This window comes from Rhodamnia argentea, chromosome 1 (genome assembly GCF_020921035.1).
Source record: "Rhodamnia argentea isolate NSW1041297 chromosome 1, ASM2092103v1, whole genome shotgun sequence".
Lineage (NCBI taxonomy): Eukaryota > Viridiplantae > Streptophyta > Magnoliopsida > Myrtales > Myrtaceae > Rhodamnia > Rhodamnia argentea.
In genome coordinates, this window is record NC_063150.1 from 25,511,612 (window position 1) to 25,526,613 (window position 15,002).

A 15,002-nucleotide genomic window follows, 5' to 3' on the forward strand; every position below is an offset into this window, starting at 1 on the left:
ACTGAGTAGTTGAGGTTGGTTGACTAACTACCTTAACACACTTTTTAATATCGGATTTACACGTTGACCTCAATCGAAACATTGCATTTCGTCGGAAACTCTTGACGATTCTCCCCATCTAATGAAAAATCTGAACGAGGTCATATGTTGACAACCCTTCTTAGATCGATCCTTTTCTTTGAATCTTTATCCGCCATTTTTCTTTAAATTTCAAATCTAAAAGGACTTTATTTGGACTGATATGGAAATTTTTTCTCCAAAAGACATTTTCTTGGCTCTGAAATTTGGAGGGGAAGCTAAAGTAATAGCATGGAAATGTCACGTAAGATTTTTTTTTTCAATTTTTGTTGGGGTCTCAACGTAAGATCACTAGGGGTGATTTGAGACGGAGGATTAATGGGGGCATATCTGGAACTCAAGTAAAACTAGATGATTTTTTATGTGATAAAAAATTAGGATAAAATTGGAATTGAACTTAAAGTCGAGGTCTTTTTCGGGAGACAAATAAAGTTTAGGATAGAAACGAGAGCGGGACCCAAAATTTGAGATTTTTCGCAAGACGAAAAAAAGTTTATCGTATAATTGAAAGTATTTAAGAATCGAGAACGGACCCAAAATTTGAGATTTTTCACGAGACGAAAAAAATTTTATGGTATAATTGAAAGTATTTAGCCCAATGAAATGATGTTAATATCACGAAAAACTCTAAATTGGTACATCTATGATAAATTTACTCCAAACTATTTTTTTTACTATGAAAAATCCCAAACCGATACACTTATAATAAATTTATCCTAAACCGATATACTTGTGACAAATCGATCATCCGTTAGTTTTCGTTAAATTTAACGGCCAAATTCTTGAGTTAGATGACACGCAACAGTTCATGGGTGTACTACTTTAGGGTTTTTACCCTCTTTTTGTCACAAATGTATCAACTTGAAATTTTTCGTGATATTAATCCAATTTAATGAAATGTGAATTTATCATAGGTGTATCGGTTTGGGGTTTTTCGTGGTCAAAAAAATTAATTTGAGATAAATTTATCACATGTGTATCGGTTTATGATTTTTTATAGTCAAAAAAATAGTTCAGATTAAATTTGTCACAAATATATTAGTTTGGAATTTTTTATGATAAAAAATAATTTATGATAAATTTGTTCTAAACGGATTAATTTGAGATTTTTAGCGATATAAATCCATTGAAACGGGAGAGGTTGCGTCGGAAATTGCCAACGTTGGGTGTCATTTTCAGAGCAATCCTGGATGGGGAGCTGACGCAAGATAATCAATGAAAGAAACGGATGGGATTTACTTTAGAAACCTCCCCAAGCAAAATAGAATAGAACTCGTCTGAAATTCTACCTCTGCTTCCAACTACCAGTCTCAGTCCAGAATCCTCCAGAGAGAGAGAGAGAGAGATGTCGTGCCTGGCGTCGTGCTTCGCGGCGGCGACGTGCGGCCTCTGCTCGTCGGTGGCGGGGGGGATCTCCCAGCGGTCGGCGAGGCTCGCTTACTGCGGCCTCTTCGGCCTCTCCTTGATCGTCTCCTGGGTTCTCAGAGAAGTCGCCGCTCCTCTGCTCGAGAAAATCTCCTGTATTCCCCATTCTCTCTCTCTCTCTCTCTCTCTCTCTCTCTCTCTCTCTCTCTCTCTCTCTCTCTCTCTCTCTCTCTACCGTTGTGTTTCGTTTGATGCGCTTTGCTGTGTTTGCGACGTTGCGAGTCGATAGGAGTGATAGTTCGTTGATAGGTGGATTGACACTGTTGGAGAGATTGGCGATTACGGAATTCTAGGAACTAGTACTGTATGTATCCTGCTTGATATCATGCTTTTCCTCATAAGTTTGCTCTTGTTTATGTCGTGTTGAGTAGCGTCTGGAATTGTCGTTCCTGGGTGTAGGAGATGGGCTATCTGTCGATGATTCATATTTCGCCGAACTGAGCGACTATTTGTCCAAGGATTCCAATTGAAGCTCTTTTCTTCCAAATATATGTATACATATACTTGGGCGCGCATTATTCTAGTTCTACTTTCTCATTTCACCCAGCAGGCTAATTGCTATAGTGTAGTGATGAAGTCGTTGATATCTGATTATAGGGATAAATACTGGTTCGCATACAAAAGCATGGTTTCAAGTACAAGCTGTCCTCCGTGTGAGCTTGGGGAATTTTCTTTTTTTCGCAATACTCGCCCTCATAATGATCGGGGTGAAAGACCAGAGCGACAGACGTGATTCGTGGCACCATGGTTGTTGGATTGCGAAGATGATTATCTGGCTCTTGCTCGTTGTCCTCATGTTTTTCATGCCAAATGAGGTCATCACAATTTATGGTTTGTATCCGTAGGCTTTTGTTTTTCTTTTTAATGTTCTTCATCCTATTTACTTCTATGATGTCATTCTCTTTACACATCCGCTTCTAAGAAATGTGCAGTGACTAATGGTTCCATCAATCTGCCAATTCTTTTCTTTACCAGGTGTATGGTAAAGGTAATTAGAAAGGAAAAGAACGGGTTCAAATAATTAGGGAGACAAGAAGAGAAGGAAATATATTTTCTTTGTTTGCAATAGAAATGAATCGAAAGAAATGCATAAAGGCATATCATTTTCTGTATGTAGAAAGAGAAGTAAAATAAGGGTACAAGTGAGAAGAAGAAAAAACTATTTACGGTGATGGTCAAATGGATTTGGAGGGATTTGAACACTATACAAAATCATCTAGGTCATTCTCCCCCAATCATTCCCAATCCCTTCCTTTCTTCTCCCTCCATTTCTTTCTGTCCATCCAAACAAGACATCGCATTGAAAAACCTTAATCTTCCCTCAAAATCCCTCTACCATACATAGTGTTATTGTGTTATAATCCCTGAGTCAAATTCGATAAATTCCAATCGAATTTTACTTCTTTTTATATCGTTACTAGTTGGTAAATGGAAGTGGAGTCGCACAAGATTCTTTTGAATAAGCTGCTGATCTCAAGTAGTGTAGGAAATAGAGTATGGCTGCGAGGAATTTTATGCTTACTTATGTATTCATATCACTAGAGGACTTTTAGGTACTCCAATTGGTCATCAAAAGTTTCAATTGAATGGTTCTTTGAACCAAAAAAATTGAACTAAGAAAGGAAAGGGCTTCTTGTTCTACAGTTGTTAGCAAGGATCCTTCTGAATGTAAATTTGGCTAAGTTGGTATTCCACATTCACCATCTCTTAAATCCTGTAAAAAGAGTCTCTAAAACAGCATCAATCAAATTTCAGCCGAGCAAGGAGAAGCTCCCTTTGCTTGTTTGCTTAATAACTATATTATAATTTACTTAACGATTTTCTTTCCTTCGTGTAATTTTCTCACCAGTTGGATAATTTTGGTGACAAGTGGCTGGTGTAATGGTTGGAGGGAAGGAGGAAAGTGTTATTTATTTGGAATCTTGACTTTGCTTAATGAAATCTCGTTGATTGACACAGTCACAATTTGTAATTGACCCAAGAAAATGCCTTGGATCCGCAGAAACTCTATCAAAATTTGGAGCAGGACTATTTCTGTTGGTTCAAGTGATTATGCTGCTAGACTTCACTCATTCGTGGAATGATGCATGGGTTGCAAAAGATGAACAGAAATGGTCAGTTCGAGTCTTTGAATATTCTAGTCTATCTTTCTTCCTTCCTTCGCATGTTAGGCTTCTGTGGTTGTTGAGTTCTGATGGCTCATTGGACTTGTGTAGGTATATTGCTTTGCTGGTGATATCAATTGGGTGCTATATTGCAGCCTACACTCTCTCTGGGATTTTGTTCATATGGTTTAATCCTTCTGGTGAGGACTGTGGCCTCAATGTCTTCTTCCTTGTTATGACAATGATCCTCGGCCTTGTAAATGGAATCGTTGCACTTCACCCTGCGGTGAGAAAGCATGCTCTCGAATACTTGCCTATTAGATTTGTATACCTTTTGAATAATGCTATTTGAATAATAGTATTATTGCATACTTCATGTACTTGCATGAATTATGCTGCTTATCAAATGGCATTCTCTACGAGTCCATGGGATTGATTGTTTAATAGAAATATCCTACTGTTTCTTTTCATACTATAGCTTTCTCCTGTGTAGTCAGCTCTCCAAGGAGTCTCTATCTGCTGAGGAAACTTTCCTCGAGACTTTGGCTTTGTTCTAGTTGTGCACTTTTTCAGGAACTGTGGAAAATACCAATAGCTTTTTAATATTCTTCCGTCCCAGTACTACAAATTTTGATGTTTCAATAACTGTGGGAGGTTTTCTTTGGCAAAGAGCAAAGAATCTCATTTTACTGATGTGCCAGGAAACGTGTTGAAGTTACTGAGACTGATTTTTCTGGGATTCTGAACAGGTAAATGGCAGCCTCTTGCCTGCTGCGGTGGTATCAGTTTATTGCGCTTATGTGTGCTACACTGCTCTCTCTTGTGAACCTCGAGATTATGTTTGCAATGGTCTAAATAACAAGTCTAAAGCAGTCTCCACCAGCACCCTCATTCTTGGAATGCTTACGACAGTTCTTTCTGTACTATATTCTGCTTGCCGTGCTGGATCATCAACAATATTCTTGTCCCCTCCGTCTTCCCCCAAGTCCGGTAATTTATAAACTGCATAGGTTTTTGGTTTTGAGAACTAGAATTTGAGGAAATTGTCCAGAGCTTGAGAAGATTCTATTCGAGAATCGTTGAAGCGAATGGTTCTGACTGAATTCTTTATTTTTAGGAATTTGTTTCAAAATCCATATATTCGTCCTTTGAATATATCCAAAGATTGATTACAGATGAGGAAGTTAGGCCTGAAACTTCATCCAATTTGCAAGGGTAGCTAAAGCTATTATTCTTCTTTGCTCAGTACATCATGAAACTTGTGTTGCAGGCACAAAAAAGCCTCTTCTTGAAGGAGATGATGTCGAAGAAGGCAAAGATAAGAAGGATAAGAAGGAAGCAGAATCGCAGCCAGTTACTTATTCATACTCTTTCTTCCACCTGATTTTCGCTTTGGCTAGTATGTACTCAGCTATGCTTCTTTCAGACTGGACCAGCTCTTCTGATAGCTCGGATCTGGTCGATGTGGGTTGGACATCTGTTTGGGTCCGCATTTGTACAGAGTGGGTCACATGTGGTCTCTACATCTGGACCCTCGTGGCGCCATTGATTCTTCGTGATCGCGAGTTCGCATGAGTTTCCTGTTATTGAAGTTTCCATTGGGTAATTAGAATTGGCGAAGTGGGGAGGATCGAGGACCGTGCAGGGGAATAAGACTGGTTTTAGTGACTTAGATAGAAGCCTAGATCTGCCTGCTTTTGTTCTCTCGTTTATTTGTATCTTTATCTTTTTCCAGTTTTACCGTCTTTCCCGCAAGATTTGGTTCATACCGGGTTATGATGCAGTGGAAACGGAACGAATGAGGTATAGTAGATATGTGGCTGATTGTTGTACTTATGAGGAGGAGAGAATAAAACATAGATTTGGCCGATGCTGATGTATGCCGGGTTGTATTTCAATTTCTCTTGGTCAGTTCAATGTAAATATCCTCAATTGTTTCCTGACGGTCATTGCGTTACATGCGCCATTAAACATCCACCTTCTTTAGCGGGCTCTCTGAACTTTCGTGGGATTGCTTTAAACACCATGATCATCAGCTTCTGCATGCAAATGGAATAAACTTCAACAGGGAATCAGTGTCATCAGAATTTGGTTATAGAAGCACCTAACTTCCTGTCTTGAGAAATTTCGCTCTCTGTGGAACTGTATAGGCCTTGACTACGGATTAAATTTATTCTTGTACAACTGTTCCTGAGACCTACAAGCAATATACACAATGCATCTACAGTCTCTTCAGAATGGAAAGAGGAAAAAACTGAAGAGTGTGAAAAGGGTACTGGGAAAAACTATAGCTCGTTTCTGATAATCAATTCGGCGGCCGCACCCATCGTCCCGGTTCCGCCCACCCCGAGCAAAGCAAGAGCAAGCTCATCTTCGTTCCACTGCCTTAACCCCCTACTCAATCTCTTGAGCACATCGACATCCACCTCCAACACCCAATTCGGAGTACAGGCCACCATCAAGCTCACGAATCCCGACACATACGCCCGCCAAGTGGCCCAATCACAACCAAGCGAAATCTTCCCATCCAGGGCACTTGCTAGGAACTCCATGTGAATCCCAAGGATCTTGGGTCTCCGCTTCGAAGCTGAAGATGCTGAGTCGACCCCCCAAGCGAAGGTTCCACAGAGAACAGTGAAGTATGCTAGTGCATATCCCCCTAACATGGCCACCACCCCGTCCGCTCCTTCCTCCTGCTCAGACCGGTGGACGGATATAAACCATGAAGGTAGTGTTTCTTTTATGAGTGACTGAACCAGGCAGTGCCCACCGGATGACCATACAAGAGAAGCCGCAAGAGAAGATGCCAGCTTCATCTGAGCCATCGCTGCGGTGAGTGAAACATGGCCATATCTTTTCCTGTTCTTACTGTTAGCCTTCAGCTTCTCCAATCTCTCCCGGGAAAGGCCACTACATGCTATCTCTCTCACCGACTGCATCAAAATAGAGACGACCTCCTCTGTGATGAACACTGTGTTCCTGATGGAGCGGTAGACGCGTAGGTAGAGAATTCCTGGAGCAACCGGAGATATACCACCGTAGAAGTGGGAGCCGAATCCATGACCAAGAAGACCTCCAACACCCCCATTGCTCGTCATCGAAGTGGTATTAAGCCCTAGTGTTGCGGTGAAGCAGCTCTTGAGGAGCTGAACCACGGCGTCGGCGTTCTGGAGGAACACCGTGCGAGATGCGGAAAAGACAAGGAAATCGCTCCAGCGCTTCGCCTTCTGAGTCCAGAGAGATGCAACGATAGGCATGCAAGGCCACGGGCAACCCCGCTGCTAGGGACTCCAGGGCTGGCCCTGCCAAATTAAGGAAACGCTCTGAAGCCTTGTCGATTTTATAGGTTATGGTGAGGCTCACAAATGCGGCCAGGGGCAGAGGAAGAGTGGCTGGAGAGCTTCCCCCTGTAAGAACAACGCACAAGTAAATATTCAATTGTTGTAAAGCATCAAACTAGAGCAATTATGAATAAGCCACTATTCCACTTCATAAAAGTATGGCAGTAGACTTGTTGCGAATGAATTACCTGCGGCGAGGCTTGGTATGTTAACTCCAGTAGTAGCCAAAATCCTTCTAATTTGTCCCTCTACGTTAGCTAGATTTGCAGCAGGGCTAGGCCAATCCGTTCCGTTCATAAAAACCGGTTTCCAAATACTACGAGTAACTTCTGCTGAGAAGTAGCTCACAATGGTAGCCAAAGATGCAGGAAGAAAATCAGCCAAATCTTTAAGCCCTGCACATCAAAAGAAAAAAAATTTCACTCTGAAAGACATACAAATAACTGAAACTTCAAGACTATTTTATCTGTCTTTTTCTCGGACAAAGTCACCAACCAGACCTGTAGCCAATTCCCTGGGAGAAAGACGTCCGTGAGCGCAAGCTGTTAAAGCTGCATCCACCACAAAAGGCACAGCTTCAAGGATGTCCCATGCAGGCAGTTTTGGTCTTATGGAGGCATCATCATTTCGGGGTCCTGATGAACTACTACTCGCAGAATTAACTGTAATTAAAGATTGGCTTCCTTCTTTGAGTTTGCGGAAGATCGTAGTCAGAAGTCCATCGGCAATTTCACAAACAGGTGTGCCGACAAGGCCAGAAAGGGTTGAAGCTATACACGCCTGATGCTGCCGGTACCAGACTTTCAATTTTGGGAACGTATCCATAAACACGGGTTTCGGAGATGATGAAGATGCAACTTCTGACAGTCTGCTTTTGATACGATCCTTGAGCACATTTCCGGCGGAGACTAGATGGGAATTTCTCACCAAAAGGAGGTATTCAGGGGTTAGTTGGGACCGAACTGTAGGTACATCTCCGACTCCATGTTCAAGAGGAGGACGATTAAACCTCCATAGCTTTAGAAGAAGAGTGAATGCATTTGAGAACACAGCATGCGCAGAGATTTCTTCTCCTGTGGGGAGAGCCCAAGAGCAATTGGGCACGCAAGAGCCAAAGACCTCGCAAATTGGCATCAAGGAACATGCCAGTTGAGGTACCTGACAAAATGTTACAGTGCAAACACTCTTAAGTAGACTTGTAACATTTTCCACTAGCAAGAGAAATGAGCAGACAATCGACCAGTACAATGTGTAATTACTCCTTGATAAGAAAAAATCAAGAAAAGCAGCTAGTTGCTTCACTTATATAGACGGAGGGCATTGAGTCAAGTAACCAAAGCTTACCAAGCCATGTAAGGAGAAAATCTGAACACAATCGACAGATCCTATTCCGACAACAAGCACATTTAGCATTGGAGCATACTTTATCAAATGACTGTCATCCCCTTCATAATCAGCTGGTACTGGAGGAGAAAGCAGTCTAGTAATGAAACACACAGTGTGCTCCTGCACAGATTGAATCGCGAGATGGTGTGCTTAGTAAAGAAGAACAAATGAGATAACAAGACAACATAAAAAGGAAACATTATATTCTATTTTAGTAATCATGGTACTAAAGAAATGCATCTTTTATAACTGCACACCTGTATATTCCAACCTCGGAAGTAAGGACGCACCACAAAGAATGGTAGCAGCTGATATCTTCTCTTCGTCGCATCCTTTGAGGGCGATCTCATACACTTTCTCGAGCTCTGCTAAACTTCCATTAAAACCATGAGCCAAATTCAGTGGTTTTCCCTTGATTAAGTTACAAGAAAAAGAATATGAATAAACAAGGACAGAAGAGTAGACAGCACTAAAAGTATGAAAGGCGCTAGTAGATCACATAATGAAGCCATCCATTATCAAGGAGTATTCCATCGGCTCATGCAAATAATATCAGAACAGCTGTTTATCATAAACTAGTTGGCTGGAACCACATCTTGAGAAATGTATGGTTGGCCATAGTGACTCGAGACGACACATAATTGTAACCACTTCTAAATCAGAAGACATATCAAACCAATGCCACGCCCATTTCAGCTTTCGATGTCATGGCCAGAGACAAACCTTAGAAACAATTGATTGTAATGAGGCCAAAGTGAAGAAAAAAACTGTTCGTCAAGATCAACTGGAAAAGGATCAGGGCACAATCAGCAGGTATTATCTTCAGAGGATGTGCACATGTACCTCGATGCTGGACTTGAAACCAAAGCACCTATCAATGCGGGGAGTTAGTGGAGCCCCCTTCATGAACGAAGACCAGCTTGGCAGTTGAGCAGGAATGCTATGAGGCATTTGGTTGAGGTGTCCATTGACATAGCCTGGCCAGAAATATGCTGATGTATCTAGTAGATTTCTGGCAATACAAGCCTCAACTATCAGGTGACGCATGTTTCCAGCTGCATGTAAGCATACACCACTCAGATGAGCATGTGCCGCTAATTAAAATGGCAGTGACAAATGACAATAGAACTTTCAAAAAATAAGACGCAGGAAAAATAAATATAAGCACATGTCAAAATGCACACGATAAAGTCCACAAACTGACAACAGTATCAATCAATATCAAAGGTAATGCCAGACTACAGTACAACTTTGCTTCGCTGCAGAAATAGTTTATAACCCTGTGCCTCAAGTAAATCTTTTCCTGCTGTTAGATTCTACGAGCCCAATGCATGTCTATGAGTTAAATATCGCTCAACCACACCACAAGCCTCTGCATATCTGATTAAACAGCATCTTCAAGCATTAGGCCTTCCCCCTTCTCAGATGTCTATCTATACTAAAGCCTGCAAATTGTCAAAACCCATCCAAGAAGTTGGCATATGTCTGAACATCAGTTGAGTCTCCATATAATAGTATTTTTTTTCTCTTTTGATAAATACTTAATAAATAATGGACAAGAATCTTTTAGACCTTTGTTTTCCTTTCCAGCAATGCGCAAAAAGAAAGGTACCCTACCAAACACAACCAAAAAGGAAAATCTTGAACAACTGTCCTTGTGATGACCATAACTAAGAAGACCTTTTAGTTCTCGACATACAATATTGAGCAGCTTATCAAAAGGTAATGAAACTGAACAATGAACTACGTACAGCAGTTTAAGGGCAAGTCTTTGACGCTTGTGCACTCAAAATATGCACTCCCCACATTAATCCCCGAAAGAAACAGCATTGCCTTTGCAGCAGCCTGATTAGCCGCAGAAACTACAGAGTGAGGTGGAGTCAGCAGGCCTTGATAATCACCCAATATCCTCAAGCTTGAAACCAGGTCATCGCAGCGATCTCCTGGACACTTTTTCTCCTTCCAGTGATCATTGCCAGCACATTCGTTATCATCAGTTGCTAGGCTTTCATCCTCAATAAGATCAGCAATCACTAGGGGTACGATAGAGAATAACATGGACAAGCGGGTATCTAAATGTGGCAAAGGGCCCTCTATAGGATTCCTCTCCTGTTAAATGATGAAGAATAAGTTCAATGAATAGCAACATATAATTACATTCAAAGCCAGAGTCATACAGGATAAACATGTCTATTTGATCTTTGTTTTAATTTTCTCGGTAGGCTATTTGCTCAACAGAGTGATGATAATTTAAACTTCCACTCTGTTTTGTGATAGTATTTAGGAGAGACCAGGCAATTGTACCGGCTTATTGAACTTTCTCTAGTTTGAGTATATAAATTTCGATTAATGATAATCAAGCTCGGATTTTTGTGTGTGGAAGTGGTGCGAGGCAAGATTGGCAGCTGAAGTTTAACCTCACTTCAATTTCTTGCTATACTAGGGATCCTGATCATTTCAGGAAAAAACCTCAGCCAGAAAAATACTAGTTGAAGAAAATTTAAGCACTGTCTTCCAAGCTTGAAACGAAAATAAGGTGAGGCTGAATGGCTTCGAAAAATGACATTTGGCACTGGAAAATCCGCAAGCAAGCAACAATAGAGATAAAAGTTCAAACCGTTTAATACCGAGGGGACAATAGAAGCTAACCCTTTGAACAAGGCGAAGAGCCGCAATCCAGAGACCCAAAAAGGTGTCATGCCAGGTAGTTCCATTTATTGCTTGAAGAGATTTTGTCAAACCTGCATAAAACCTATACTTTTATTGCCACTAACATCTTTTAAGTACTCTGTTTTTACTAGATGCAGCTGAAACTTTGTTCCAGAAGTCGAAAAATTTCAGTCGTTACCAGTGATTATTTCAATGGCACTTGTTGGATTAACATCATATCCATCCATGGCATCTTCCAAAGCCACATCAAGAGGGAGCCATATCTCAGAACAATGGGCGGAAGAAGCGTGGGAGCCAAATGCCATAATAGCATGGAACTTCTGGTGTGAACTTGTCTTGCATTCTCGGGAAAAGACTTCGCAAGCATCTGAAGTCAGCAGCTGAAGTGCCTCAGGAGTTAGGCTTTTTGAATTTCTTAGTGCTGCCGAGTCTGTAACGAGCAACCGCAATCTCTGAATGAAAGATTCCCACTGCACAGGCCTGAAATCAGTTAAGCAAATTATCTTCAGTCAAGGCATGTCACGCTATTGTGACCAAGAAACTATATGACTGATCACAAACCAATTTATAGATGAGACATGACAGTCAAATCTTCTATAGGTACTACATTTCTAAAAAGTGAGAAAAGTAGTTTCATGCCGTGTTAACTTTCCTGAGATGACCATGGGAAATACCAAGTGCCAACACATACAGCAATTACCAAATGAACAATAACTTTGAAGCCAAATAGCAGCATTCAAGCCTCCATTCAGGAGGTGGCCCAAAAAAAGAGAGCCCCCACATGGATTGAAAGCTTCCAAGATGTATATTGACAGGGTAAAATTCATTGGAGAACTGACGCAAAAAACCATACCGATTGCAGATATAAGAGTAGCTAAAAGAAGTACATACAAGTTCTGGCGTGCCAAGTAAAGAATTCTGGAGGTTACTTTGTTTTGCAGAAACTGTCCAATTATTTCAATTGCCATTGTAGTATTTGCATTCTGCAATATCCCATGACTTTCAGTAGACTTCTCATCAAAACTACCACAACTATCTACATCCATTTCTTGAGACATGATGCCCCATCTGGAATTTGCTTCTGGAGTGAGTTCCAACAATCCTTCATCATCTAAAGATGCATCAAGTAACTGCCACACAATAGAAAAGATGAACTCAACGACAAGAATCCCAGCTTCACTTTCTGGCAAACCAAATATCTTGGTAAGCTGCATAGCAGCATCAATTGATTCCATAACCCTGCAAATGGGAAGAATTTCTATTCATAACAAGACAATCACCAGAAACTGGAACTATCAGCAATGTATGTCGGTAATAGAATTATATGCAGTAAATTATTACATTAGGTAGTTGATCTTGGCTCTTGTAGGAACAGACAAGCGATTGAACCCCAGTGAAAGGCCAAGATGGAACCGATTTCGTTGGGCATCATAAAACTTTTGAAACAGGCAAAAAACATTGGCTAGAATCCTAAGTTAAGAGGTTTCAATTCATGATTTTCGGACCCATCTGAATAAATAAGAAGGTCACCACATTGCAGATGCAGGAATCAAATATGCAGTTGAAAAGAAGTCTACTGTACAACATAGATTTGCGAGCAAGAGGATTGCAACCAATGTGATGTCCGAAAAAAATTAGCACATGATATAAGCTCCTCACCTTTGATGGTTTGACCCATCTATATGGGATTTAAGGTTAAAAGCATGTCTCTTAAGCAGTTCCATATAAAGTCTGTACGGTGCTGGTCTGAACTGCCTACACGGAGTGACCCTGCATAGAGAACAATAAACTAGACCGTTTTAAAATTAAAGAAAAAAAAAAATGCACGGATAAGAAACTGCACAGATTTCCTAGCAATTCATTTTTGTGGAGAAAATTCCATCATAGTCATTTTCGTAAAAGCTCATAACTCAGTCAAATGATGTTTTCTTGGTCTAATTGGTGGCTGTGCAACATATGGAAGCCTTTCACCAACCCAGTATAATTCAGAGGAGGGACCCAACCATGCAACAGACCTTACCAGCTAATGTGCAAAAATGCAATTAACCCACTGAAAGGAGAAGAAAACTGAAATGTCTTGGAAAAAACCTCTCATCCTTTCCCGAACCCGAACCAAAATTAGACCGATATTAGGGGGGAGATATCAAAGCGTGCATCTTGAAATCATTCTGTCGAACAGATCGCATGAAAGAAAGAGGTCAACGGAAATTTGTCTAGGGAAATTTTTAATGAAAAGAACACCCAAATCCCCTCAAAAAATCAAATGCATGATCTATTACAACGGGCTCAAAGAAATCGTAAGTTCTATAGTGAGAAGTTAATGGATGATAAACCTTTTTTTTTACTCGGTGAAAGCAAAACTCTTTAGGACCGCACAAGACCCGCTTTTCATCTTTCCACTCTTCCCCGCAAAATTTCGAAAACTTCAACCAGCGGAATCGCCAAAGAGGTCAAAACTCAGCAATGCCAAAAGGCCTCACTAAACATCCTCAAAAGCACCAACTTTAAGCAGACTGAACGGTAAACAAGGAATGAATTAATACCCACTTTTCCAAGACAAAAAAACAAACGAAGAAAGAAGAAAAAGAAGGAAAAACACCTTCAAACTTCATTGACCCGAACCCATCGCAATGAAAATTACCACATTACTCCACATTAACCAACACTTCGCATCTAACCATTTTTTTCCAGGACCCACACCGTGAAAAACGACGCAAAAACCATGTCAAACGTCGAAGAAAAGTAAAAGGAGAAGCAAACCAAAAGGACCAAAAACAGAAAGCAAAACAAGAAACACCAACCTGGTAGAGAGCAGAGCAATCACGAGGAGAGGAGGCACTATCCCGACCACCAGAGCCTTCTCGAGGAACTTCCACGCGATCGGGACGTTGTTGTCCCAGCAAATGTGAGAAACCAGCGCGTGCGCCAGCTCGGTGGAAGGCAAGCTCGCGCCGGCCGAGTGCAGGCTCGAGCACATCTGCATCGCCCACCGCAGAGGATCGTTGCCCTTCTCTTGAGCCACCCTCGTCATGTCAAGGATGCCGCCGTGAACGGAGGCCGCCATGGGCCGGAGCCAGATGGCCGGAAGTTCAAATTTTTCCAATGCGAAGTGAGCGTGGGGAGCGCGACGGTCAAGAAAGCCACCGGAGGTGCGGCTGCTTCTGCTTCTGCTTCTTGGCTCCAGTTTTTGGAGGGGTGTTTTTCCGTTTTCTATCCGGGAATTCTATTTATTTATCAAATTTATTTACTATATAGTTTGTGGGAGTTGGAATATAATTGGCTCCGACAAGGACAAAGTCAAACATTACTAGAGGGGCAGGAGCGGGATTTATGAAAATAAAGATATTAATCTTCAGGTTGTACTAAAATTAAGTAATTAGTACCAACAAGCTAGCGAGCAATGAGATAATTATTCTCGAAGTAATAATAAGTCGAAGAAAACTTTTTCAAAATAATAAATTAAAAAAAGTGTCTGAATTTTCACCTGCCGATCGTATATAATATGACATGGCGATGAATATTGTATGTGCATATTAATGTGGAAAATTTAAAAAAAAATCCGTTTATTAAACCTAATGATGGTACGTGAACCCCCCATGTGATTAAGGAAGTGAAAAGAAAGTGAGTTTCGCTATTGTTCCATCATCATTGTTTGATTATGTACATGAAGCGGCAATTAAGGTACTTAAATTCAGGATGGTCCGCTCCAAAATGTCAATGGAAGGTGTCCAACTGCTTTTGCATTTTTAATCCAAAAAAATGAGGAAAAATGTCAATGAAAGTAAGGTGCGTGGATTGAGGAATTATTAAGTTAAGTTCCCGTTTCGCACCCCCACCAAAGCATGGACGATTTCGTATCACCAGAAGTTACACATAACGTTTATTGACAAATTAGCACTCCACCGTCGATGATCAGACAACTGGAATTGTCGAAACTAACAAGAGCCTGCCACATTTCCAGCTCATTTTTTTATTCAATACATTTTGTTCTATATGC

At 41.0% G+C, this 15,002-nt stretch overlaps 3 protein-coding genes across 4 annotated transcripts in view; 1 reads left to right on the forward strand and 2 right to left on the reverse strand.

Moving 5' to 3' along the window:
- LOC115728661 (disease resistance protein RUN1-like) overlaps window positions 1-15,002 on the reverse strand; it is a 1,102,447-nt gene that overhangs the window by 350,859 nt on the left and 736,586 nt on the right. The window lies entirely within an intron of this gene.
- Window positions 1,355-5,551, forward strand: LOC115753597 (serine incorporator 3). Its single transcript, XM_030692268.2, has 6 exons — window positions 1,355-1,598; window positions 2,101-2,334; window positions 3,506-3,617; window positions 3,720-3,894; window positions 4,358-4,598; window positions 4,879-5,551. Exons 1-6 carry the CDS (start codon window positions 1,424-1,426, stop codon window positions 5,181-5,183), a joined length of 1,242 nt encoding a protein of 413 aa, XP_030548128.1. The 5' UTR covers window positions 1,355-1,423; the 3' UTR covers window positions 5,184-5,551.
- Window positions 5,669-14,166, reverse strand: LOC115753596 (mediator of RNA polymerase II transcription subunit 33A-like). Its single transcript, XM_030692266.2, is given in 15 exon segments — window positions 5,669-6,883; window positions 6,885-7,015; window positions 7,138-7,344; window positions 7,450-8,107; window positions 8,294-8,455; window positions 8,593-8,613; window positions 8,615-8,708; window positions 9,179-9,219; window positions 9,221-9,390; window positions 10,087-10,444; window positions 10,985-11,076; window positions 11,184-11,485; window positions 11,897-12,244; window positions 12,665-12,775; window positions 13,807-14,166. Coding segments are annotated over 15 exon segments (3,948 nt in total). The 5' UTR covers window positions 14,070-14,166; the 3' UTR covers window positions 5,669-5,893.

Bases quoted from the DNA above. Each gene is read 5' to 3' on its own strand.
- LOC115753597 (XM_030692268.2), top strand. From the start codon at position 1,424: ATGTCGTGCCTGGCGTCGTGCTTCGCGGCGGCGACGTGCGGCCTCTGC. The intron at 2,335-3,505 runs GTTTGTATCCGT...TTGGATCCGCAG, and splicing joins TGAGGTCATCACAATTTATG to AAACTCTATCAAAATTTGGA. The intron at 4,599-4,878 runs GTAATTTATAAA...CTTGTGTTGCAG, and splicing joins TCCGTCTTCCCCCAAGTCCG to GCACAAAAAAGCCTCTTCTT.